We start from the raw sequence: 26,484 nt of genomic DNA, 5'->3' as shown, positions 1-26,484 counted from the left end.
GTCACTGTCAAGATTTTATTTGCCAACTTTTTTTCATTTAATTTTGTTGATTTTTCACCTTATTCTCTTTTCTCCTTGCGTCTTTTTGTTCATGGTGCGTTAGTTTGGTTTTTTGAGATGTATTATCAAGAATGCCAAAATGTTTCCTGACATTTCATGCTGCATTCTGCTACAAGTCATTTTTTAAAATACAGTTTTTTCCCTGAGTTTTTTTCTGTGCTCATTCCTTCCCTAACTATGAAGTCTTTTCTTCATAGGTTATATGTAGTTTGTTTGTTTTTCCCTTGTGCCTGCTGATGTTTGAGGAAACCTATCCCCATCCACATCACCAAAATTGGTAGTTCAGTGTAGTTATTATCTTCAAAGAAGACAATGATTTCAGTAGTTAGGTGAAGACCAAAATTAGTAATTAATTGGGAAAAAGTTAGTGAGAATTATTAGAAATTAACCTGTTTGCTTTTAAATCATTTTTGTTAACAAATCAAATAAATATGTTGTATTCACTGATATCTAATAGAGAACCCAGGCTGCCTTCGTTTTTAAACTAAATTTCAATTACATTATTTACTTATTTAAAAAATTTTTGACCTCACTGTGGGGCATAGGGGTCCTAGTTCCCCAACCAGGGATCAAACACATGTCCCTGCAATGGAAGTGTGGAGTCTTAACCACTGGACCACCAGGGAAGTCCCCGGCTGCTTTCTGAATTCTTCCAGTTTAGGTACTCATATTTGCAATACCTTAACCCTGCCTCTGTCTAAGACTTCTAGTTTTATTTCTTCAAAGGAATGGGAACTTAAAGATTTCATGAAGAAAACTGAGTGCAGAATCTCCCTAAATTTTTATAATTTTTTTCTACTGTTTCCCAGTGATCATACCTATTAAGACACCAGTTCTTTTAGTGACTGTGCAAAGCATTGAACTTCTATGGACATAACCTTTTGTGTTTATATTTTATTGGTTTAGGTCATATTTTATTATATAATCATAATAATAAGTACAATTTGTCAAAATTGCATTTAAGATAAATCACACTGAAGCTTGTAATCATTAACTCAACTAGTACAAAAGTAAGCAGTGATACCAAAGGGTGAGCTGACAGTACAAATGTTCCATCCTACGGGCATCAGGCAGTGTGGTTTACAGAAGGGAGGGGAGGCACCAGTGAATCCAGAGTCTCTGAAATAGAAGTCAGTCGAGGGAGCTTCAAACAGAGCAGTGGTTCTCAAACTTCAGCATGCATCATAATTATCTGTATGGCTTAGTATAACACAGATCGGTGGGCTGCAACCCAGAGTTTCTGATCCCAGTGGGACTGGGGTGAGGGCTTGCATTTCTAACAATCTTCCAGGTGATTCTAACTCTACTGTTACAGGGAACACACTTTGAAGACCACTGAACTACAGCCAATTTTGGTAACATGGATGGGGACAGGTTTCTTCAAACATAGATGGGTGGACTGCAACCCAGAGACCAAACGTTATTTGGCAGAAGACCAAATGTTGTTTTTCCACTGTATCTACTATCCATCTTCTAGTGGATAAGCACTAGGTTATCTGTTACTCTTAGCTTTGGTATTGTGTTGAAACTTAAAATTGTTTTTCTGTGTCTACTCAGGAACTTTATTTGAAATTTGGTAAAGGATGGAATGAGAACTGTTAAAGTCTCACATTCATTATTTTTTGCTTCTTTGAAAAAAAAGAAAAAAAACCTACTAGTTAGCTCCCTCAACCGTGCTATGCAGGCTGTTTTCAAATCACACATTCCCCAGTCTCCTTACTGAAGGGAAAAAAAAAAACAACCATTTCTGTCTGTCAGAAACGCGTGTTTGGCAACAGCTTGCCAGCTGCAGGGTGGATAGGCAGCAATGTGGGTGTGTTGTCAGCAAGCTGGAGACTTTGTCTGAGAAGCAGGCAGATTATGTGATTGCTCTGTAATCTCCTTTTCAGAACTGGCTGACGGAGCTGGAGATCTTTGCTATAATCTTCTCAGCTGCCATCCATGACTATGAGCACACCGGAACCACCAACAATTTCCACATTCAGACCCGGTGAGGATGTTGAAATGTTTGGAAAAGAGGCAAGAGGGGTCAGGGATAGAGTGTGGAAGTCAGAGAGGGGCAGCCACCTTTCTTTTGCATGGTGGCTCTATTTTGAGTTTCTGAAGAAAAAATAAAATGAACTTATATAACAAGAGATCAGCTGGGTCAGCTTCAATCAAAACCTAAGAATTAAAGAAACCATTTGCTCCTGATTCTCCTATGTTATTCACATTAAATATGGATATACTTCTCTTAGTCACTTCAATCATGTCCAAATCTTTGCGACCCCGTGAACTGTAGCTCACCAGGCTCCTCTGTCCATGGAATTCTCCAGGCAAGAATACTGGAGTGGGTTGCCATTCTCTTCTTCAGGGATCTTTCCAACCCAGGGATTGAACCCACGTCTCTTGCATCTCAAGCAGATTCTTTGCCACCTGAGCCACCAGGGAAGATCTATTCTCTGGTCCAGTGCTAGCTATTATGTAGGTATGGGCTATGCATATTCTTTGTTGTTGTTCAGTCCCTAAGTCATGTCCAACTCTTTGTGACCCCATGGACTGCAGCACATCAGGCTTCCCTGTCCTCCACTATCTCCCAGAGTTTGCTCAAGTTCATGTCCATTGAGTTGGTGATGCCATCTAACCATGCGTACTGTACCCATTTCTAATAGGAGGTGAAAAAATTTACATTAAAGGTGCAGATACCATGTAGGCTAAATCAGGGAGGACAGGCAAGGATTGAAGTAATTCTCTTGACATTAGCAATAGCAGAGCCATCTTACCCTCTGACCTCAGGGATTCTGCTGATGCTTTTCTCATCCTCCCTCATTTCATCTCTGCCCTATTCAGGGGGTATGTCACTCCCCGACACACAGCTTTGGGAGCTAGGTGGTCTCATGTAGGCCACTTTGCACCCTCTGTAAGGAGCTTCACAGGTAGACACAAACTTCTGTGGGGCATATTAAATATAGGTCCGGGTGCCTCCCTCAGAACCTCTTCATTGTAACAGACATCACAAATCGATTTTGGTAATTTTTTTCTTACCAAACTGCAGATTTGTCTTTAGTATTCCTCTCGGCACAGAATTCCAGGCAAGCAGTACAGTCAATTGTCATTTCCGTTTAGGGTAAAACCTTATCTGCCTTCTCCTGGTCTAAGAACTTAACCTCTCTTATGACAATGATGTAGAACTGGAGAGACTCTTGACAGTAGGATTAATTGGATCTTGACATAGAAATCAAAAGAAGGTAGAACTGGAAAAAGGCGGTGAGACACAGAGAAAGAATATTGTGGAGAGGGTTGAGTTTAACGCTAAAATACTTGCTGATTTCACTTGAAAAAGGCAGGTGCACACTCCAGATATATTTGTGTTTGTTAAGTCATTCTACATGTGTTTAATGAAGCCAGCACTTAATTATGGGGCACACAAAAGAAGACAATATCATCCGATCTCTTGTTTTGAAGGGCATTTCAATAGAATGGAAGTGGACAAAAGGTCTTCAGCCACATGCTTCATTTTCTGCTTTCTGCCTCCTCATAGAGTGTCTCAGCTGCTGTGGAGCAGCTTTCTGTAGCTTTGTTGCAAGACCTTTGAATACAGGGATTCCACAGAGCATCTCTGTTTAATAGGTATCTGCCAGTGGAGCCTTGACAGAGATGGAGGTGAATAGCACCTGCTGAAGGAAGAGAGGTGGGTGGAACATTTGTACCTGGATCTTGGCTGGAGAGCAATGTCAAAACTAGTCACAACTCAGAGGAAAATGGCTTAATTACAGTAGTTAGAAAATAACTTAATGTCACAAAATACACGTCAATTGGTGCCTTACTTACTCAATGGATGTTAAGATTAGATCTTCCACCTCCTCGGGATTTGCTTGTTTTGTGTTATCTCCACTGGAGTGGGAAAATTCCAGAGGGTTCAGTTGAGCTTGGTTTGGAATGACATTTAAACTTTCATCTTCTTTAACTGAGTTTTATCCATAGCATCTTTGCCTCTGAGATCCTTGTTTAGGAAAGTAAATATGTGACCAGGTTCTTTGCTCTTCGATGGGCAGACTGTTGAGCCTAACACTTTCAAGGTATTCTACATACATTCCAAAGTTTGGAATGTGAATGATACTTGGAAGTTATCTTGAGGGGAAATGGCTGAAGTGTCAGAATACATTGCCTTTATTCAAACCCTGAAAGCCACTGTGGAGCTCTGCAGACTCTCAGTGTATATATCTGGGGCTCAGTTTCCTTCATGAGAAATGAACAAGCTCTAATAATCTAAAGTTTCATTAAATTAAATGTATTAAAATAGTATACCTCCCTATGTTGGTGTCATTCAACTGTTTGAGGAAGCGACTAACAATTGTCATATAACCCTTATATTTTTTATTCTCAACTTCCCATGTATGACTTTCACATGGCAAAATTTTAAGATCAAGCTACTAACAAAAGAACTTGCAAACTGTACCTTCCAGGTGGTATGTGTTCAGAGAATTACAACTAAAACAAATAAACACATTCTCTCATTGAATAAAATAAAAATAATCATTTCAGAAAATATAAGGAAGTTTGACATGACCTGCATTTAAAAACAAAAAATCACCTTTGCTACCACTACAGGTAATTGAGATCTTATTATAGAATAACTTTTAGAGAGTTCTCAAGTTGGATATCACATGTGAAATAATATCCATATATTGACATTTCAATACCATACAAACATCAATTGATAAATTGTAGTGTTGGTGTTAGCTTTTTGATTGATATAAAGGACATGGGGCCAAGTTAATTGCTAAAATAGGATAAAAAGATGTTGTATTTCTATCTTTAGGAGAGTTACCTGAAAAATCTCAGCTGTTCAACATCCCAAATTATTTTTCTTGGCTTTCTGTTCAGGTCTGACCCAGCGATTCTGTACAATGATAGGTCTGTTTTAGAAAATCACCATTTAAGTGCAGCCTATCGCCTTCTACAGGAGGATGAGGAAATGAATATTTTGATCAACCTCTCGAAGGATGACTGGAGGTAAGGATGAGCCACAAGAGAGTTTTGGAAGCCAGGTAAGGAGTGGTGAGATGAGATGAAGTGTGCTTGTTTTGAAGAAAATAATACTCTGAAGTTTTTCTTGCTGTTTATTTCTCTTTTTTTTTCCTTGACACAAATATTCAAATATATTGTAGGCACTTTGGACATATTTGCTATTGGTTACCTTAAGAAACTAGTATTTTGATCTTAAATGAATTTTTTCATTTAACATATTTTTGTCATTTTATTTTTGATTGGACTTCTTAAAAAAATATTTCAAAATTTGCTAAGGAAATTGACACTTTAAAATAATCATGAGTACTTAATTCTGTCACCTTTGAATTCTGTCAAAGCTCTACTTGGGTAGAGCTGAGTTTGAATACACAATCATTTATTAGCTATCTGTCATTTAGGAAGCTACTCAACCCCATTACACCTTTTAAAAATTTAATTTAGAGAAAGTTTATAATAACATTTACCTTATAATTTGGTTAGGGTAATAATAAATGCTAAAATCCATCTAAAATGCTTAATTCACTTTGTGATACATATAGCAAGCCTGTGGATCATTGTAGCTGTTAATGTAGGGTCAAGATGTTTCAAAACTTGTAGGAAAAGTCATTTAAATGCTTAAAAGCTTCTGAATCTACAGTGGTGCAAATAATACTTGTATTTTAATTAAAACGATTTGTTGTTTATTGAATATCTCTGGGTCGTTATACAAGGATTCAGAGAAATAAGCCATTCTGAACAAACAAATCTGAAACTGATATTCAGGAAGAGTTGGCTATTAGTTTCCATGCAGCTCTAGTTCATTAAAACCTAAAGGAGTATTTGTCTTGGATTTTATTGGAAAATGGTAGATTTAAGAAGCATCTAAAAATGCAGAGCATTTCAGTGAATCAATGCAAAGCTTTCAGAAAAAGGAGCCCTCTATCCAATTTAAATGTTTGTAAAAGTATAATGAAAAATTTGAATATGGCAGAGAACAGCTTTACACATATTCAGATGTGTCCTGGTTTTGAAGGATTTGTGCTTCTTTAGATCCTGTATGTTCCTGGTCTCAGGACAGTCTAATGAAGTGCTCCAGAGCTTACATGATTACCTCTTTTTTTTTCTTTCTTTCTTTCTTCCCACCCTCCCTTCCTTTCTTCCTTACTTTTCTTATCCCAAGGGAGGGAAACAGGGAGGCAAAGTTGGGTAGGTGCATTCTAGAACTCCATGAATCCTAAAGAAAGTTCAGCAAGGCTATCAGGAAGTTCTTGAGCCACAGTCAGCCATCAGAGGAGCTCCATGTCTCCCAGGAAGAGTTACCCTCAGTCACCTGATGCAGCCCAGGGAAACATGACCTTGGGCAAAAACGGCAATAGTTTTCAGAATGTAGTAGCCGAGGCCCATGGCCAATTAAAGTCCTGTAGTTGGAAGTCTGTGTGGTATATTCTCATGGCCACTATCCCATGGAGATTAAAATATTACACTATGCTATGCTAAGTCACTTCAGTCGTGTCCAACTCTGTGTGACCCCATAGACGGCAGCCACCAGGCTCCCCCGTCCCTGAGATTCTCCAGGCAAGAACACTGGAGTGGGTTGCCATTTCCTTCTCCAATGCATGAAAGTGAAAAGTGAAAGCGAAGTCGCTCAGTCGTGTCTGACTCCTAGCGACCCCATGGACTGCAGCCCACCAGGCTCCTCCATCCATGGGACTCTCTAGGCAAGAGTACTGGAGTGGGGTGCCATTGCCTTCTCCGAAAATATTACACTAAATGGCTGCATAATATCCCATCTGTGGAAGTGCCATAATTAGTTTTGAATGTGTGAGTATGGGTACATTTGTGTGTTTGCGTTATTATGAAGAATCCTACAATGAATATCTCTTTAATGTATTTTTATGTGTAGAATTAACGCATCACAGAATGTTTGATGTTTTAAAGTTCTTGTTGAACTTTGTCAAATTGCTTTCAGGTAATGTGCTGATACTGCTGGCCTGTGGGATTTGTGGGCATATGGGAGTTAAGGCTGGATGGGCACAATTGCCTCTTAACCTATTTTCAAAGTACAGATATGCCACTTCTATTATCTATAGTTTTGTTAAGGATTTTCTATTTCTACTTAACTATATGTTTGTCAGAATTTAGTTATGCTATTTGTGCTTCCACTTTGCTATGATCATGAGCCTCATTCATTGTTTAGTGTACTGCTATGTTAGGGAGGCTGGTTTTGGCAATATCTAAACCCAGAATCATTGCAATACACCGGAACATATCAGTTCACACTGGAATACACTAACATCCACCAATGCAAATATCCTAATTATTTATCATTAGCCCTGTAAAGTCATACTCAAAATTCTCCAAGCCAGGCTTCAGCAATATGTGAACATGAACTTCCAGATGTTCAAGCTGGTTTTAGAAAAGGCAGAGGAACCAGAGATCAAATTGCCAACATCCACTGGATCATCACAAAAGCAAGAGAGTTCCAGAAAAACATCTATTTCTGCTTTATTGACTATGTCAAAGCCTTTTACTGTGTAGATTAAAACAAACTGTGGAAAATTCTTAAAGAGATGGGAATACCAGACCACCTGACCTGCCTCTTGAGAAATCTGTATGTAGGTCAAGAAGCAACAGTTACAACTGGACATGGAACAACAGCCTGGTTCCAAATAGGAAAAGGAGTACGTCAAAGCTGTATATTGTCACTGTGCTTATTTAACTTATATTCAGAGTACATCATGAGAAACGCTGGGCTGGATGAAGCACGAGCTGGAATCAAGATTTCCAGGAGAAATGTCAATAACCTCAGATATGCAGATGACACCACCCTTATGGCATAAAGTGAAGAAGAACTAAAGGGCCTCTTGATGAAAGTGAAAGAGGAGAGTGAAAAAGTTGGCTTAAAGCTCAACATTCAGGAAACTAAGATCATGGCATCCAGTCTTATCACTTCATGGCAAATAGGTGGGGAAACAGTGGAAACAGTGTCAGACTTTATTTTTTGGGCTCCAAAATCACTGCAGATGGTGACTGTAGCCATGAAATTAAAAGACACTTGCTCCTTGGAAGAAAAGTTGTGACCAACCTAGACAGCATATTAAAAATCGGAGACATTACTTTGCCCACAAAGTTCTGTCTAGTCAGGGCTATAGTTTTTCCAGTAGTCATGTATGGATGTGAGAGTTGGACTATAACGAAAGCTGAGCACCAAAGAATTGATGCTTTTGAACTGTGGTATTGGAGAAGATTCTTGAGAGTCCCATGGACGGCAGGGAGATCCAACCAGTCCATCCTAAAGGAGATCAGTCCTCAGTGTTCACTGGAAGGACTGATGTTGAAGCTGAAACCCCAGTACTTTGTCCACCTGATGCAAAGAGCTGACTCATTTGAAAAGACCCTGATACTGAAAGATTGAAGGCGGAAGGAGAATGGACGACAGAGGATGAGATGGTTGGATGGCATCACCGACTAGATGGACATGAGTTTCGGTGAACTCTGGGAGTTGGTGATGGACAGGGAGGCCTGGGGTGCTGTAGTCCATGGGGTCACAAAGAGTTGGACACGACTGAGCAACTGAACTGAACTGAACTGCATTCTTATTGGTTGGTATTTGTGAAGTACTAGTTGAGAATACTTTGAATCCTACCTCTGATCAAAATAAGTTGTAAAATTGAATGGTGTGGCAAGACATAAGTAAATTTAGTATATAAAAAGTTAAACTAGTTACTTGAAAAATATAATTTAATAAAATCTGTTTATGTGCTAGCCTTATATATTTTTGTTGTTTTTTAAATCAGCACAATCTTTATTATCTCAAAAAGAGTGAAATATAGTTGAATTAGGTCATGGAGCATCTCAGATATAGGAATTTCTGGTTCAGTGGAAATGTCTTTATAATTATAACCCATAGTGCCATACCTTTTTGCTACTCCTGTTTTGGGGGATTCTGTAAGTTAAGAAAAGATTGTAGTTGCTAACTTCTTAAGTTACATAGATTTAGTGTTCATTTAATGTTTGAAAATATTATTTTATCATATTTTATTAATATTGAGATACATTGCTTCAAGACAATAGTATTATCCCATAAATAAAGTATTAACTTCTTTTTTAGGGCTCTCAGTAAAGCCCATTAACCCAAAGATGACGTATGTTTAGTATTTTACATCTTTCTAGGAAAGCAATTTAATATCTGGTAGATTCTATTTGGATACAAAAGGGCAATGGACTTTTTAAGGACTTTATAAGTGAATATATTACCATGTATTTACTGCATTTCAAAGTGGAAAAACATGAAATACCACACTGGGAATGCCAGTTCAGCTGCTCATAAAGCAATTCTGCAAATAACTATTAACTATAGACAGAAGCAAAATCAAATTACCAACTTTGTTGAATCATAGTGAAAACAAGGGAATTCCAGAAAAACATCTACTTGTGTTTCATTGACTATGCTAAAGACTTTAACTATCTGGATCTCAGCAAACTGTGTAAAATTCTTCAAGAGATGGTAATGCCAGATCACCTTACCTGTCTCCTGAGAAACCTATATGTGGATCAAAAAGCAACAGTTAGAACTGGACATGGAACAACTGACTGGTTCCAAATTGGGAAAGGAGTATGACAAGGCTGTATATTGTCACCCTGCTTATTTAATTTATATGCAGAGAGTACATCATGTGAAATGCTGGGCTGGATGAATCACAAGCTGGAATCAAGATTACTGAGAGAAATATCAACAGCTTCAAATATGCAAATGATGCTACTCTAATGGTAGAAAGGAAAGAGAAACTAAAGAACCTCTTGATGAAGGTAAAAGAGGAGACTGAAAAAGCTGACTTAAAACTCAGCATCCATAAAATGAGGATCATGGCATCTGGGCCTGTCACTTCATTGCAAATAGAAGGGGAAAAAGTGTAAGCAGTGACAGATTTTATTTTCTTGGTCTCCAAAATTACTGCAGATGGTGACTGCAGCCATGAAATTAAAAGATGCTTGCTTCTTGGGAGGAAAGCTATGACAAACCTAGAGAGTGTATTAAACAGCAGAGACATCACTTTGCTGACAAAGGTCTGTATGGTCAAAGCTATGATCTCAATAGTCATGAACAGATGTGAGAATTGGACCAGAAAGAAAGCTGAGTGCAGAAGAATTGATGATTTTGAATTGTGGTGCTTGAGAAGACTCTTGAGGGTCCCTTGTACAGCAAGGAGATCAGATCAGTCAATCCTAAAAGTAAGCAACCCTGAATATTCATTGGAAGGACTGATGCTGAAGCTCCAATACTTTAGCCACCTGATGGAAGAGCCAACTCATAGGAAAAGACCCTGATTCTGGGAAAGATTGAAGGCAAAAGAAGAAGGGGATGTCAGAGGATGAGATGGTTAGATAGCATCACTGATTCAATGGGTGTGAATCTGAGCAAACTGTAAGATAGTGAAGGACAGGGTAGCCTGGCATGCTACAATACGTGGGGTCAGAAAGAGTTGGACATGACTTAGTGACTGAACATCAACAACAATGAACAAAATGCAGAGACACAAACACAACCTCCAATGACTTGAGGGCTAGTAAACAAAATTGGACAAATTTTGAAGATGTGTTACAATTTGGAGACTCTGATAGGAGGAGGTGACTGTGATGTTTTTGTCTCTGAAGGCAGTCTCAGTCAAGGCAATACTGGATGGTTAAAACTAGATTTATACAAAACCTTCCAGTATGTTTCTGGCTAGAGGCATTCAATGGGGGAAGGAAAAGATTTTCAACAAATGGTGTTGGAGCAAATGGATATCAATATAAAAAAAACTTTTACCTTTACCTCACATCATACTCAAAAATTATCTTGAAATTGATCATTGTCCTAAACATAATAAAAGATTAAAATGATAGGACTTCCAGAGGAAAAGTCCTTTCAGTGTGAGGGATTTCTCAGAGAGGACCCCAAATGCATGAAACCTTAAATAATTATTTTAAAATGTAAAACTTCTTCTCTTTGAAAGGTACTGGTTTAAAAAAAAGCGACAGGAGTAGGAGAAATTATTCACAACACACTGAAATGTATTGAATTGTGCAGCCTATATGGAAGTAGTTTATACTATGCAAATTCTACTTCAATAAAGTTCTTAGAGACAGTAAAAAGATCAGTGTTTGACAGGGGTTCAAGGCCAAGAAGGTAAGCATAGGCAAAGCATATGGGATTTTAGGGTATGGAAACGATTCTTATACTATTGATGATAGGAACGTGAGTGGATGCTTTGTCCAACCCCATAGAACTGTGCAACATGAGAATGGTCCCTCAGGCGAACCATGGGCTGGAGTGAATGCAAAGTGTAGATATTGGTCATCAATTATAACACGTGTACAGCATTAATGTAAGAGGTTAGTAATGAAGGAAACTGTAGGGGAGAAGGGGTGTATGAGAGCTCTCTGTACTATCTTCACAATTTTTCTGTAAACCTAAAGCTGCTCTAAAAATGTCTATTTAAAAAAAGTAAGATCCCTATATCCCGTGTGCACCATGGATTATCAGTTACTCTCCTAGGATTAATTTCAGATTAATTTTTTCTCAAATCTTGAGCTCAGTGCAAAAAGGAATGCTTTCCTATACTTTGTTTCATTGAAATTTTTCCTGTGAATTAATTTTCCAATGATGTGCATTCCACATATGTTCCTAATAAGTGATGTCCTTCATCTTTAATCTTTATTTCTCATAAAAGTCTACCTAAAAGACTCATTAGATTTGAAATGTCACAACTAATTAACTGATTTTGATTAGAACTGGAAAAGAATAAACTAATTTTTACTTTCTATTTTTTACTTCCACCCTTTTTCCTCTGTGATGTATCTCTGAAAGGGAATTTCGGACCTTGGTAATTGAGATGGTGATGGCCACAGATATGTCCTGTCATTTTCAGCAAATCAAAGCAATGAAGACTGCTCTTCAACAGCCAGAAGCGTGAGTGAGCCTGTAACCTCATGTGTTTTTATAGGTGTTTGACCTCCTACTTGTCCATGTCACTGTACCTTTAAAGTTTATCTCTTTTAATATAACTTTATTAAATGGTCTCATAATGTAGTGACGCTTGGAGGAGAGCATGTGAGAATATTACCTATCATGGATATTTCTCATCAGGGTTAAAATAAATAATAGGGCCAGTAACAATTTGCCCTAGTGAGAATTTAAAAGACCCTTTCAATGCAGAGGCAACAAATAAAGGTCAATGAGTGACTCTTGGATTCTTGTTGTCTTTTTCGTGATGGCAGATATTCCAGAAATGGTTTTGAGTCAGTTTTTGAGGTGTCCAGTTCAATAAACATGGAGACCACGCTGATAAATGTCCCAGTTGGAGGATAATTTCCCCCCGGTTCAGCAGCAGTGGGCTTTGAGATGGGAGAATGGAAGGGAATTTTTTTAAAACAGTGGTATTTAAAAAACTCTTACTGAGATTTTGTGAGTTTGGTCATTATGCGTTTGCATCCTTTGGGTTTACAGAATTGAAAAGCCAAAAGCATTATCCTTGATGTTGCACACGGCAGACATCAGCCATCCAGCAAAAGCGTGGGAGCTCCACCATCGCTGGACCATGTCACTCCTGGAGGAGTTCTTCAGACAGGTACCGTGTTGCTTTGTTCCCCCCACTGGTGTCACCCGTGGATATAGCCTGACTTTTATATTTCAGCAACACTGTGATCAGGACTGTTGTGATTACAGTTATCTTCTTTTTGAAGGGATGGTTCACAGCTTTTATCTTCTGGTCATATGGTGTTTGACTCTCACCTACGTTCTGATTCTCAGAATGTTATGGTATTTCTATCCTATGCATTTCTGCTTGGGGGGAAAAACATTTTCTTGTGGCAATTTTTTGTCAAAATATCATCTGAGGTATGCTTTTACTTTTTTTCCTAATGGGGTGACCAAATGGCAGTCACTATAACCTGCTTCTCTGTTACAATTGACTGGGCTGTTCCTTTCTAGCAGACAAACCCATATTGTCCAATTCCAAAACCAGTTAGAGCAATTTGAGTTCAGAAAATTATTTGAGGCTACTGTCCCAATTATATTTAAACTTACTATATCCTAAGATACACAGTAGTGTTTTCTACAAGAAAAATCAGTCTTTAACGAGGATACACTGCTTTAATTTTTTTTAAGCTGCATAGAAGTATAGAAATAAAACGGTAACTAAATACCTAGCACCAAGACTACTGTCTTCTCAAACCCAGGCAATGTGCACGAAGCTCATCTCAAGAAGAGCTGCCATTAAAGTATCTGCTTTGAGAAGTGAGGTCCTGAGGTTCAAGGCAAGATGGCATGTAGATTGTGGGACTGGAACTACAGTTAATTCAAGCTCATATGGTTAATTCATTAGTTCTTGTTAATGTACTGAGAGAGGTTACAGTACAGATTCAGAGACCTCTGAAGTTCCATAAAACATTACATATTAATCAGTCTCAACTCTGTCCCCTAAACTGACAAGAGATATACCCTTTCACCAGTTACTCAGATTTTTGGAAGCAAATTATTCTTAGGATTACTCTCAGGATTCTCATTTGAATAGAGAAATTAGAGAAGGCATTTCTGTGTTCGTTTTCTTTCCTTCTGAAGCTGCACACGATATCTGGTGTTGAGGTGGGACTAGAGTTAACTGTACATTAAGCAAAGTTCAGAAGCCCCTCTATTGGAATTCTTGTTCCAGCTGCTCTGTGGGCTGGGACTAGTGAAATGACTGCTCTGGTTCCCAGTGGTCTTATCTGTGACTTGTTTCGGGGGATATCGGGGGATTTAAAGGAAGGTTGGACCAGCCTTTTTTCCTTAGAGTCCTTCCCACATTAAGTGTTTTCTTCATTCTGCCCATGAGTGCACATTCTGTCCAACATTCTGTCCAACACATATACACGTGTGTGCCCCCACTAAGCTGTTCTGAGTATGCCAGCAGGTTCCTTATTCAGCATATGGCTGTCTTCTTACATGGTCGACACTTGGCCTCACAGAGTGGTTCTCAAGGGGAACCCAAGGGGTGAGAGGAACTAACACTCCTTACAGGTGTGGCCATGTTGTATATACAAGAATGACTCCAAATTCATTCTTAATTGAGAGTTAATTTTGAGCCACTTTTCCAGAAATTACTTCTCTAATATTAAGCTCCACTTTCATTATCATATGCTTTTTTTGATCATTGTTTTGTAATACACCCACTATAAACTAGTAATTTTAATTTGAAGCTAGAGGTAAATCATGGAGAAGGCAATGGCAACCCACCCCAGTACTCTTGCCTGGAAAATCCCATGGGTGGAGGAGCCTGGTGGGCTGCAGTCCATGGGGTCGCTAAGAGTCGGGCACGACTAAAGCAACTTAGCAGCAGCAGAGGTAAATCATAGTTAACTCATAAATTTGAGTTATTGAAGTGGTCCCTTTTTTAATTGTGAGAAAGTGAATATAAGAAATTACTTAAACGTGGACATTTTTCCCACTAAAGGAAACCTTATTTGCACAAACATAATCTTGAATTGAAAGAAAATGTACCAGAGGCAATATGAAAATAACCATATTGAATTTCTTGCCAATTGGGAATAAAATGTTAGCTCACTGGACTGGAACTATTTTTTTAGCAATTATGATTCAGTAAATTATTTTTATTGACTTAATATTTTAACCCAGATGCCATAAGCCATAGTAAGTAACCCTTGTAGGAGAAATGTTGCCTTAGCTCTTAACTATAGATTTTAAATTGGACAGTTCAAATGGGAAATCTCAATGGGACTGTAGAGTCTTTGAAAAAATTACATTTAGATGTTGGGTTATATTTCAAAATAACGGCATAGCCTCAATGCTGATAGACCAGACCTTCTATGCATTGCTGAAAGAGTAAGTTACGTCTTCAGTTTTATAACCATATTTTACAAAATCCAAGCCTCTGCCTCAGGTCTTTTTCAATGAAATACTGACTTTAAGAAACTGTGAGTTTGCCTTTTTGGTAAATACATCTTGAGAAACTCTGGAGATTCATTTCCTAAGTATTGCTGTATATTTTTATATTTTGCAAACATCACCTACAATTCTTTTAATTTCCTCTCTGTTTGTGGTCATTTTCCCATTTTTTGTTTATTTCATATACCAGTGTCTTTTCTCTTCTGTATAAAATTAGCTGATCATTTGAATATTTGATTATTTCTTTTTTATTTTATGATATAAATTACTGCTTTCATTTTTATTAATTTATTTATTCTGCTTGATTATTATTAATTCATTTCTTTTGCTAACTCCCCAAGTTGGATGTCCAATTCATTTATTTTCATTCTTCCTGTTCAATATTAGTAAATATAAGGCTAGGGATTTATCTTTTTGTTAATCATGAATCTTGTAGGTTCTGATATGCAGTGTGTTCACAATCATCTTCATTAAACATTTTCTAGTCTAGGTTTTGATTTTTCTTTACTAAGAGTTGCTTCAAATGGATGTGTTTGTTTATGTGATTTTCCCAGTGGTAGTTTCCTTTGCTTTCTACTTTTGTAATTGATTTGTGACTTATCAAAATTTGATCAGAGAGTTTTTCATTGTTTGGGCCTTATTTAGTAGGTGAAATTTGCTTTTCACCTACTAAAAAAAATCAATTTTTGTGAATGGTCATGGCTCTTGAAAAGTCAGTTTATCTTCTACTTGCAAAGTATAAAACACCAGGCATATTCTTCCTCCTTATCAATTATGTTGTTTAGATATTTTATATGTTTTTTAAAATGTGATGTTTCGTGGGCTGACAGGTGTTTCTATTATTATTTTCTGTTTCTATGTAGTATAGTTTTTGCTTCCTGAATGTTGATTCTGTGTTATTTGGTTCTTAGATATTCATAATTGCTAGATTTTCATAGTTTATTGAATCCTCTATCATTATAAAGCCTGCTTCTTTGTCTTATCTAATGCTTTACCTAGAATTCACATTCAGCTCATTTTAAGAACAGACTCTTGTCTTTTTACTCTAAACTTTTACTTTTAACTTTTTACCCTAACCTTTCAGAGACACTTTTATTTGGATGTGTCTTTTAAATGTTGCTTATAATTGAGGGTTTTTTAATGAGCCAATCTAAGATTCTGTTATTATTTGAAATTAACCGTATTAACATTTGTTGATATGACAGGAATCTTTGCTCTTAGGTACTATCATATTTTACATTATGATTTCTGTTTTGTGGCTTATTTTTAAATTGTTCACTATATTGGCTGTACCATCTGCTTATTATGTATTTATTTCTTCTGATGACTTGGAAGTTTTATATTATGTTTTTAGTTTTAATATTGGCTAACTTGGTAATGCAAACTTTATATCCTCTATTTATTTAGATAGTATTGATTGAAATTAGCAGGCTTCTACTTCCTCTTGCCTCTTCCCCAACAGCTAGTTGTATCAACTTAATTCTTGTAGTCTGTACCTTTGTCATTTAGGTATAGCTCTATTCCTTTATATGTATCAGGTTTAAATGGTATATTTACACCCCCATCTATACATACACAAAAGCTAGTGCTTATTCAGTACTTCCCAACATTTTTCCCCTTTTTCTTTCATAACATAACTAATTCCTTGTTACTGTTTGTTGGCTGTATTATTTCTAAATTCTATTTTCTAAGTGAGCATTCTATCTCATGTACTATATGCTGTTTCCAAAATATACACCAAAAACAATGTGACCCAGGAAGATGGAAAATAAACAAGTTTGGCAAAAGCATAATTTTTCCAGTTGTTCTTGTCTAGGCTCTACTCAGTGCTGGCACTTTGGCCATGGTTGGTTCATTCATCTATTTGTTGGTCAAAGTTGTTCCTTGAGTGGTGTCTTCTAGGAGTGCTAAAAGCCGCATTTCTGTGTGTTTACAAGTTTTTCTACTGCTTTTATACTTGGGTCACAGTTTGCTTGGGTAAGAAATTTTTTGAATCAAGTTTCCTTTCCCTGAGGTCTTTTTTGATTGATGCTTTTGAACTGTGGTTTGGAGAAGACTCCTGAGAGTCCCTTGGACTGCAGGGAGATCCAACCAGTCCATCCTAAAAGAAATCAGTCCTGAGTATTCATTGGAAGTACTGATGTTGAAGCTGAAACTCCAATACTTTGGCCACCTGATGCAAAGAGCTGACTCATTGGGAAAGACCTTGATGCTGGGAAAGATTGAAGGCAGGAGGAGAAGGGGATGACAGAGGATGAGATGGTTGGATGGCATCACTGACTCAATGGACATGACTTTGAGTAAACTCGGGGTGTTGGTGTTGGACAGGGAGGCCTGGCGTGCTCTTTACAAGAGTTGCAAAGAGTTGGACACAACTGAGTGACTGAACTGAGGTCTTTTTTATATTTTGTTCGAATGTCTTCCACCTAAGAATGTTGCTATGCAGAGGTTGGAGGCCATGCTAGAATTATTTTCATGTCTAGGCGGTATATATTTTTGCTTATGTGCCCTAAGAATTTTTTCTTTACCTTTGAAGCCCAGTGACATTACTAGGCTATATTTCAATAATGATTGCTCTATAACAGTTTTTCTTGGGGCCTGGTGTGTTCCTTTTCTGTACAGATTCAAGTTCCACTGATGAAAACTTTAATGATTTCCTTTTCCATTTGCTTCCTTCTTTAGGAAATACAGTTATTTGTATGTTTCCTCTCTTGTTTTTCTTCTCTGTTATTTTCCTTTAAATTGTCTTGTAACTCTCTGATGAGTGGTATTTTTTTTTTCATTCCTAAATTCCATGTCTCTTAATGTGTTTTATCAAAAATAACTCTCCTCTGTGCTGCCTCCACTACACTCTTCATTTATGTGATGGTTCTGTTTTTCTTTTCCATGTCTTCCCTGAGCTCTGCTAGGTCCTCTTTCCCTGAGCCCTGGTTCTTAATTTCAGGAATTTTTTCCCATCATGGGAGTATGTATGTTTGGTCATCACTTGGTGGCACTTTTTTTTTTTTCTGATGAATGTTCCCTATCTGTTATTTTTATTTTTCTGTTCCCTTTTCCATTTTTTCTTTCCACGTAAAGTATCTTTCCGTAAGTTTTATTTTTTTCCTCCTGGTATTGGTATAGTGCTACCTCTTCCTCCTCCTTCCCTTCCTCCTCCACCTCCATCTCCTCTTCCTCTGCCCTTCCTCTCCTTCTCCTTCATTTGATTATTATTTACCATCTTTGAGTGAAATGCATTATTTTTTGACCAACAGTTTTCAGGAGATAAGTGCCAGGGAAAGACTGGAATAGCAATGTTCTAAGCCGCATGAAGATCATGGGATCTGGTCCCATCACTTCATGGCAAATAGATGGGGAAACAGTGGAAACTGTGTCAGACTTTATTATTTGTGGCTCCCAAATCATTGCAGATGGTGATTGCAGCCATGAAATTAAAAGACGCTTACTCCTTGGAAGAAAAGTTATGACCAACCTAGATAGCATATTCAAAAGCAGAGACATTACTTTGCCAACAAAGGTCTGTCTAGTCCAGGCTATGGTTTTTCCAGTAGTCATGTATGGATGTGAGAGTTGGATTGTGAAGAAGGCTGAGCGCTGAAGAATTGATGCTTTTGAACTGTGGTGTTGGAGAAGACTCTTGAGAGTTCCTTGGACTGCAAGGCGATCGAACCAGTCTATCCTAAAGGAGATCAGTCCCGGGTGTTCTTTGGAAGGAATGATGCTAAAGTGAAACTCCAGTACTTTGGCCACCTCATGCGAAGAGTTGACTCATTGGAAAAGACTCTGATGCTGGGAGGGATTGGGGGCTGGAGGAAAAGGGGACAACAGAGGATGAGATGGCTGGATGGCATCACCGACTCAATGGACGTGAGTGTGAGTGAACTCTGGGAGATGGTGATGGACAGGGAGGCCTGGTGTACTGCGATTCATGGGGTCGCAGAGTCGGACACGACTGAGCTACTGAACTGAACTGAACTGAAGCTGCATGATTTATTATGAGGTTTCTATGACATGGGGTGTGTGTGTGTGTGTGTGTGTGTGTGTTACCTTTACTTCTTCCCAGTCAGCAGTAGGCAACAGTTGTAGGACGGCTCATGGTACAGTCTGTTATCCATATACTCTTGCCATGCTTGTATATTTTCTCATTCAGCATTTTCTTCTTTACTATTTCTTGAAGCTAAATAGGGTTCAGAGTAGCTCTTTACATCAGTGTCTGCTGTCTCTCTGGTTTTCCCACATGATGGATGTGGGGTATTTTTCCTATCTGAGTGAATTTTGAAAACCTCTGTTCTTCAAACTTTATCTGATCTCTGCAGCCATAGGTCTTTGCTCTGGGCATCTTATATCACCCCCTCCTGGATATGCAAAGCATTTGATAGTTGTTCCTCACGTAGTTTTGATTGAGTTTACATATTTCTCCTGCTATTTGTTGGTTTCTGTTGTTTCTTGTTCTGTTTTGAGAGGATAATTTCTGAGAGGGGAGGGCAAAGATGTCTTTACTATACTTATCTTAAATCCAGAATTACAGTAATTTGCTCATACTTCATATTTGTAACTTCTTCCCTGGGAAAGAAGAGTATATATTGCTGCATTTTGTTCAACTTGATGCTTTTGTTGTCTCCCCAGTTAATTACCTTTTCTCCACTCTACTGGGAAATACTCTCTTGTGATATCACCCAATGATCTTTTGAAGCTCTTGCACTGAGAGATGCAATCTGCCCTGTAAAGTTCCAATACAGAAAGAACCTTTGTTTCTCTTGCTTGGTTTGCTGCTTACAGCTAGCTGCTTTAACAAACAAGCCCCCGAAATGTAAAACAGCACACATAAAATAAAACTTTATCACAAACTCATATAAAGTACCAACAAGTATTTCTTGATTGGAAGATGGTTTACAATAAGCAGTGCTTTTAGACCCAGACTCTGCCATCTGCATGGCTTCCAGGGTGCTTATCTACATCAAGGCAGCAAAAGAAGGAAGGACATAAAGACATAGGCTTAGGAGATTTTGTAGGCCAGATCTGTGGTAGAGACATACCCTCTCTCCTCTTGTTTTATTGTCTAACACAAACTGGCAGAGATTCTGGGAAGTGTAGTCTAGCTATGTGGACAGGAAATAAGGGGAGGTTGTGAACAGTTAACTGCCTAATTGCTCCTTCAGCTTGCTTATCACAGATGTCCAAGTGGCCAAAGGAACTTGAGTATTTCTAACCAAATTCACCTTTTTATTCATAAATCAAGCATTCATTGTGTTCTTTTGTAGATAGCTTATGTAGATTGCTTAAGTCAGCTATCTTAACCCTCCCACAAGAATGAAAGTTATATATTTTTGTGCACTGTCCTGAAAAAAAAAATGAGTTCACTAAAAAAATCCTTTGTGCCAACTGAGACTCTTGCCCTTTTTTTGGAAGACATTGACCTCTTTAATAAACAGGAAAGTGAATGAATAATTCCACAAGGGCCAGTATTCATGGAGTCATACGATATTGTATTAGTCAAGCTAGATTCACCTGTAGAAGTACATTCTTCTGTATTAATTTCTATGTATTTTTTCGAGTTTATAAATGTATCTGCCTCCAGAGGTAATTCAGGGATCACTATCTTCAAATAGGTTTATAGAAGTTAGGAGTAGTAGTTATTTAAATTCAAAGGATGTAAGTGATATGGGTATGGGCAAGTCCGTAGGATAAGTTACTTAATGATGTTTAGACTTTTCAGTAATAAAATTCAAATTAATGCATATCTTAGTAGTTAAGCACTTAGTGTTCTTTTAAGCCACCCCCATTAAAATACACCAACAAAACAGTGTATATCCCCACTTCATAGGGGATAAGAGTGAGTTTTATTTGTGTTGGCTGAGCTAGCCCACTGAACCATCTGCACAACTACATTTACGTTGTAATACTCTTCCTTCTCATCGTATTGCCCAAATAGAAATAGCTTTGGAGTAAGTTCTTTTTATCATGCTATTTGAGCGATAGAGCAGCCCTTAGCAAGGCATACTTGGAAACAGAAGGACCATTGTGTCCTATGGTTTGTTAATACAGGAAAAGGGTACCGAGGTAACTAAGCCACTTCAAGATTGTTCCTGAGGCCCTTGGATGTCCCAGCACCCACTGTGAGCCCCACTATTCAGCTTCCTCAGATGCCCATTCCTTTTCCTTCTTTTCAGTAGATCTTAAATGTGCATGTTAGTTAGCTCCTTTCTCTGTGGTAGCATGCCTTAGAAAGAAAAAACATTCAGTTTTTGAACTAGACCTGGTTGTCGAACTAGCTTCTTATTACTCTTTATTTACTATTAGTTAACTGGTGATATTTATTACAGTCAGAGTGTAACAGTTAGATGTATTAAGTTCAATAAATGTTTCTCAGATCTTCACTTAGTGGAAATAGCTATTGAGAAATAATACTTGTTCTTTGAATTTATTTGTATACATTTTCTCATGTAATTGTCATTGGTATTGATGACATAGGGATTATTATCCCACATTTTATAGGTGATAAAACTGAAATGTAGAGAGGGAAAAATATACTTACTATGATCACACAGGTGGTGGGAGCAAGGCCAGGTTCAAGCTAAAGTCAGTAGCCATTAACCTGAGCAGATCTTTTCTTGTGAATTGAATAAACACAACTTTGTGGCTCTCAGAAGCGTGACCCACTTCCCCTTTCCTCTGGATGCGTGACTGAAGTACTGAGCTCTGGTTCAGAGCTGTTCTTTAAAATCATCTCCATCTTTAATTAGACTTTCCATAGCACGTGCTTATGATAGTCTTGCCTTTTGGTGAGATTGAGAACATGTTGGCCATAGAATCATGTCTTATTATTGTCTAACTTGATAAACAGAAGCAATTATTTACTCCACTACTTTTTTGTTCCACTTTTCATCATCACTGAGCCCTGCAGGGAAGGCCCCAGAAGCACTTAATTCCGGTTGTGTATGCCTTTAGGTAGCATTCGGGGAATGATTCCAAATCAGTCCAGTTAGAATTGGTGTCTCAGGCACTGTCCACAACTGGAGGGGTCTGCAGGCTCAAGAAAGGCTACAGGTAGGATGACTGGAGAACACACAAGAATTCTGACTCCTGTGCTGGCTCTCGGCCACAGGATGCGTTGCTTTGCTTATTTTCCTCAGGAGACCTATTGCTTCCTGATGAGGCTTTCTATACAACAGCAAGCACTTTTGCAGTTGGATGGAATGATTGGCCCCTGGAGGGCTTCAGCCTCTTGGTGTCTTTTACGCAGAGGAACAGGGTGCAGGACTTACTACATAATGTGATTGTAGTAATGAAAAGAAAGACCAGTGGCCTTGGTGGAAGTTGAAGTTGTGAAGTAAAATCTGGGTGGCTCAGCCTTCTGTTCTTAATTTACTTTGACCTCCTGTTTTTCTAGGGCGATAGAGAAGCAGAGCTGGGTCTGCCTTTTTCTCCTTTGTGTGATCGGAAGTCCACCATGGTTGCCCAGTCGCAAGTAGGTACGTGTTTGCCAATCCACTGATGGAGAGAAAAACTAGAGACAGGTGTCTGGAAGTAAGCTCAGATGCTCCACATGATTCTTTGGCTAGAACCTGGCTCCATTCTGCTGCTGTACTTGTGGCTTTGGCTGGTTGGGTTGATGGAGCCACTGTCCCCAACCTCCTTCCTGGAGTGTAACTGGTTCCTGGGAAGATTAGATAGTGACACTGCTATCTCCATCATTCCCTGCCAAGAGAAAAAGGGGATTCAGTCCTAAGGCAATGACAAGAATTAGTGGTGGGAAGCCCATTCTGTTTCAGTCTCGGCATTCTGCATGCAGTACCAAGAGTTTTCTCAATGATGCTTCCTGTAGCCCACTTTCCAAGACAGCACCATTTCCTGGATGACCTTACTGCCAGGAATGGCTCTTTTAAAATATCTCTTTCCTTTCTGCCTGCCTTCTTTCCTTCCTTTCTTTCAAAAAAAAAAAATTAGCACCTTTTTTTGGGTAAAGAATACTTTTTCACTGCTAATAACTGTAATATATGTGCATTATTATTATTTTATTATCAGAATTCTCTTGCTACTTGTATAGGACAACTTTTGTCTTGCCAATTTCATTACAGGATTTTTTATCATCCTTCACTTCTGTGTATTAAATGCCAGTATCACTTCTATCTTGGTCATTGTAAAGTCAAGTAAGCATTTGTATATTTTCAAACACCGTATCTCCTTTGATTGGCATTTAGTTTCCTTCCACCTTTCATGTCACTGTGTAATGAGTTACCACCATTAGTCCCAGATCATGTATTTTCTCCTGACATGTCACAGCATACTTTGGTATTTTTGAGTTGTTGAGATGATCACTCCAGCCCAACATCAACTGTCTCTCCAGCATGGTGATCTCTCAAAGGTAACATTTCCAGACCTGACCCCTCTCTTGGTTTCCAGCCCTGTTGGCCCTCTTCCATCCAAATGTGGCCCTGGTACCTTGAGTCAGCAGGTCTAAGATGAAGTCCACCATCTTTCTCCCTGGTCACACTCTCCCCCATTGTCTCTGTTCTCTCTGCCTTCCTGGTGGAAGTCTCTGACAGATTCCACCTACAGGTAGGACCACCTGCTGGTGTGCACGTATCCATGCCTCCGTCACATGCCCACCTTAAAATGGCACTGGATCTCACCTCCCTTACTTTGTCTTTGAGCTTTGTGAAGTGAAGCTTCTAAAATGATTTTCCCAGTGTCAGCCTCCATTGCTTTCTCCCACCCCATCCATCTTGCCAGATTAACTCTCCCAAATAACAGCAGAAAACGTCTTAGTACTATGCTGCCCAAACATCTTAAGGGGCTTCTAGTGCCTATCTAAGCCCTAACCCTAGCTTGGTACTTTGGAACCTCCCTCCCTGAACAGATTCATGACCCTTCGCAGGCTTTCCCTTTCTGACTCTAAAAGAATTCCTAAGTTCGAGTCATTCCCCAGACACATCCTGTACTTTTCCCTGTCCTGTCACCTTGCTTCACCCCCTCCACCTGGAATGAATAGCCTTAGGGCTCAGCTCAAATATCACAACCTCCATAATGCTGTTTGCAACTGTCACAGTGGGAGGAAAAATACCCTTGTTCCCTTACCTTCCTAGGGGCTTTTCTTGGGGCTTCTCCTTTGGCCCTTTCCCTTTTTATGCTCACTGAATTCTGTAAACTTCCAAGGGCAGGCAGGTTGTGTTACAACTTTTATCACAGTGTTTTTTATATAATAGACATTGAATTTTCATTTTTAAGCATTTTATTGAACTGTCTACTAAAAAGTTAAAGGAAAGCTATTTAGGGGAAATGGAACTGACTCATATGATAGTCAAAGCCAGGATTATATTAAATGATTAAGACCAACCTAAGCTCTCCTAATCTAATTTGGCTCTCCTATGTAGATGAATTTTAAAAGAAAGCTACAACTCATCAGTTTGCATGGGAACATTGGAAAGGCCCCAGTTACTATGTAGTTCCTCTGAAACTTTGCTGTTTCTCTCCAGGTTTCATTGATTTCATTGTGGAGCCCACCTTTACTGTGCTCACAGACATGACAGAAAAGATCGTGAGTCCACTGATTGATGAACCCTCTCAAACTGGGGGCACTGGGCAGAGGCGTTCAAGGTCAGTGTTGAAGCTTGAAAGCTGGGGGTCAGGGTGGTCTGTGCATGGGGACAGACTTCTGGAAGGCATGGGGGTGGTACTTCTTAATCATGTTCACCCTACCTCCTCCTTATGAGACGTGTCTGCTTCTTCCTTTTTCTCAGAGGAGTCAAAGTTGTACACTCTGTATTCTCCAGGCTGGCCTGTAAGGGGTTGATCAAGATCCAGGTCATGATATATAGGTTCCCAGTACTGCCCCCACCCTGACCCCATCCATTCTCTCTTTTGGTGGCTTTGCCCACAACATCGTCAGTCACTGCACTTCACCTGCTGTACCCAGAGAGTCCTTATTCCCCATACTCCAGAAGGAAAGAACCATGGATCAGAGTTATCATTTAAGTGAAACTTTCATTTCTAGGTTCAGGAAGAAAATTAAGTAGAGGGGAAAAAGAGCTGAACTGTTAAATCACCTTCTGCCACAGCATCATTCCACCCATCCGTCTGACATCCATCCATCAGTTGAGTCTGACACTGTCCCACAGGCAATCTTGGTGGCGACATCGCGAAGCGCTGGCGCCTAAGAAGTCTGGCACTTTGCACCGCATTCTGTGTGTTGTGTGTGTCGCTCAGTCATGTCCGACTCTTTGCGACCCCGTGGACTGTAGCCTGCCTGGCTCCTCTGTCCATAGGATTCTCCAGGCAAGAATATTGGAATGGGTTGCCATTTCCTTCTCTACCAACACCATTAAACGGAGTCAAAGTGTACAGCTTCTGGAGTCATATGGCCAGTTAAACATCCTGACTCCATTCCTACTTAACTGTACCATCTCAGGCAAGTTGCCTCAGTTTCCCCATTTGTGAAAATGTGGATTATAATACTCATAGGTTGCAGGGAGGATTAAGTGAATTATTTAATCTACGTAAAGCCTGTATATGATAGCTCAGTTGGTAAAGAATCCACCTGCAATGCAGAAGACCATGGTTCAATCCCTTGGTTGGGAAGATCCCCTAGAGAAGGGAAAGGCTACCCACTCCAGTATTCTGGCTTAGAGAATTCCATGGACTATATAGGTCATGGGGTTGAAAAGATTCCGACACAGCTGAGGAACTTTCACTTTCGCTTTCACTTTCAAAGCCTTTATAACAGGGTCCAGCACAGAGGAAATGACAGCTACAATAATGCTAACCCAGTGTTCACTAGTATTAAATGGTTTGTATTACCACTAGTACTGCTATCCCCTCCTCCTCATCCATCAAAACCTTGGGCCCTGTCATAAAGGAGAGAAATGGGATGAAGAAGAAAAAGAATAGAAGAGCAATGAGAGGAAGAAGGACAAGAAGACTAGGACAGAGGGAACCCAGGAATGCTTAAGGTGAAGGGACCTAGTCAAGGCTGTCGACAAAGAGGTCAGAAGCCCCCTGCCTGAGTCCCACACCCCCACAACTCTGCCAGCACTGGGCTGAGATCTGCTCTGCTTATCTAGTTAGTCTTGATTGTCCTTCAGTGGATTTGTATTTGTGCCAGTCACGACTGTAGTTCCCTGGAAATGTGTGATACTTTAGGCCCTGTGTTCACCTAAATCAGAAGGGAATCCAAAAAAGAGGGGATATATGTGTACATACAGCTGATTCACTTTGCTGTACAGTAGAAACCAACACAACATTGTAAAGCAGCTGTATTCCAATAAAAGTTAATGTAAAATAAGTACACCTTCAAAAAAGTAAAGTTTCCCAGAAGGCTGGCACTTTCTATGTTTATATATATATATATATATATATATATATATATATATATTTCTGTATTTCCTAAAGTTGCCTCTGTTTAAAGCTTCAAGTGGTATAATATATTTTTGTAATTTTATTCATTTATTTATTTTTGGCTGTTTGGGTCTTTGCTGCTGAATGGATTTTCTCTAGTTGCAGTGAGCAGGGGC

The 26,484-nt window shown here is 39.0% G+C and overlaps 1 protein-coding gene across 7 annotated transcripts in view; it reads left to right on the top strand.

The window, feature by feature from the left end:
* Positions 1 to 26,484, top strand: part of PDE1C (phosphodiesterase 1C) — a 536,801-nt gene that overhangs the window by 432,357 nt on the left and 77,960 nt on the right. For all 7 annotated transcript variants that reach the window (XM_027539481.1, XM_027539484.1, XM_027539485.1 and 4 more), the window contains 6 exons: positions 1,950 to 2,050; positions 4,927 to 5,055; positions 11,900 to 12,001; positions 12,539 to 12,659; positions 22,365 to 22,446; positions 24,451 to 24,571. In XM_027539481.1, the coding sequence (XP_027395282.1) occupies positions 1,950 to 2,050; positions 4,927 to 5,055; positions 11,900 to 12,001; positions 12,539 to 12,659; positions 22,365 to 22,446; positions 24,451 to 24,571 (656 nt within the window). The remainder of the gene's footprint in view (positions 1 to 1,949; positions 2,051 to 4,926; positions 5,056 to 11,899; positions 12,002 to 12,538; positions 12,660 to 22,364; positions 22,447 to 24,450; positions 24,572 to 26,484) is intronic.

The sequence above is a fragment of the Bos indicus x Bos taurus genome, chromosome 4, assembly GCF_003369695.1.
Source record: "Bos indicus x Bos taurus breed Angus x Brahman F1 hybrid chromosome 4, Bos_hybrid_MaternalHap_v2.0, whole genome shotgun sequence".
NCBI classification, from domain to species: Eukaryota; Metazoa; Chordata; class Mammalia; order Artiodactyla; family Bovidae; genus Bos; species Bos indicus x Bos taurus.
The sequence above is the reverse complement of the archived record's forward strand: the minus strand, read 5'-3'. Positions and strand labels throughout refer to the sequence as shown.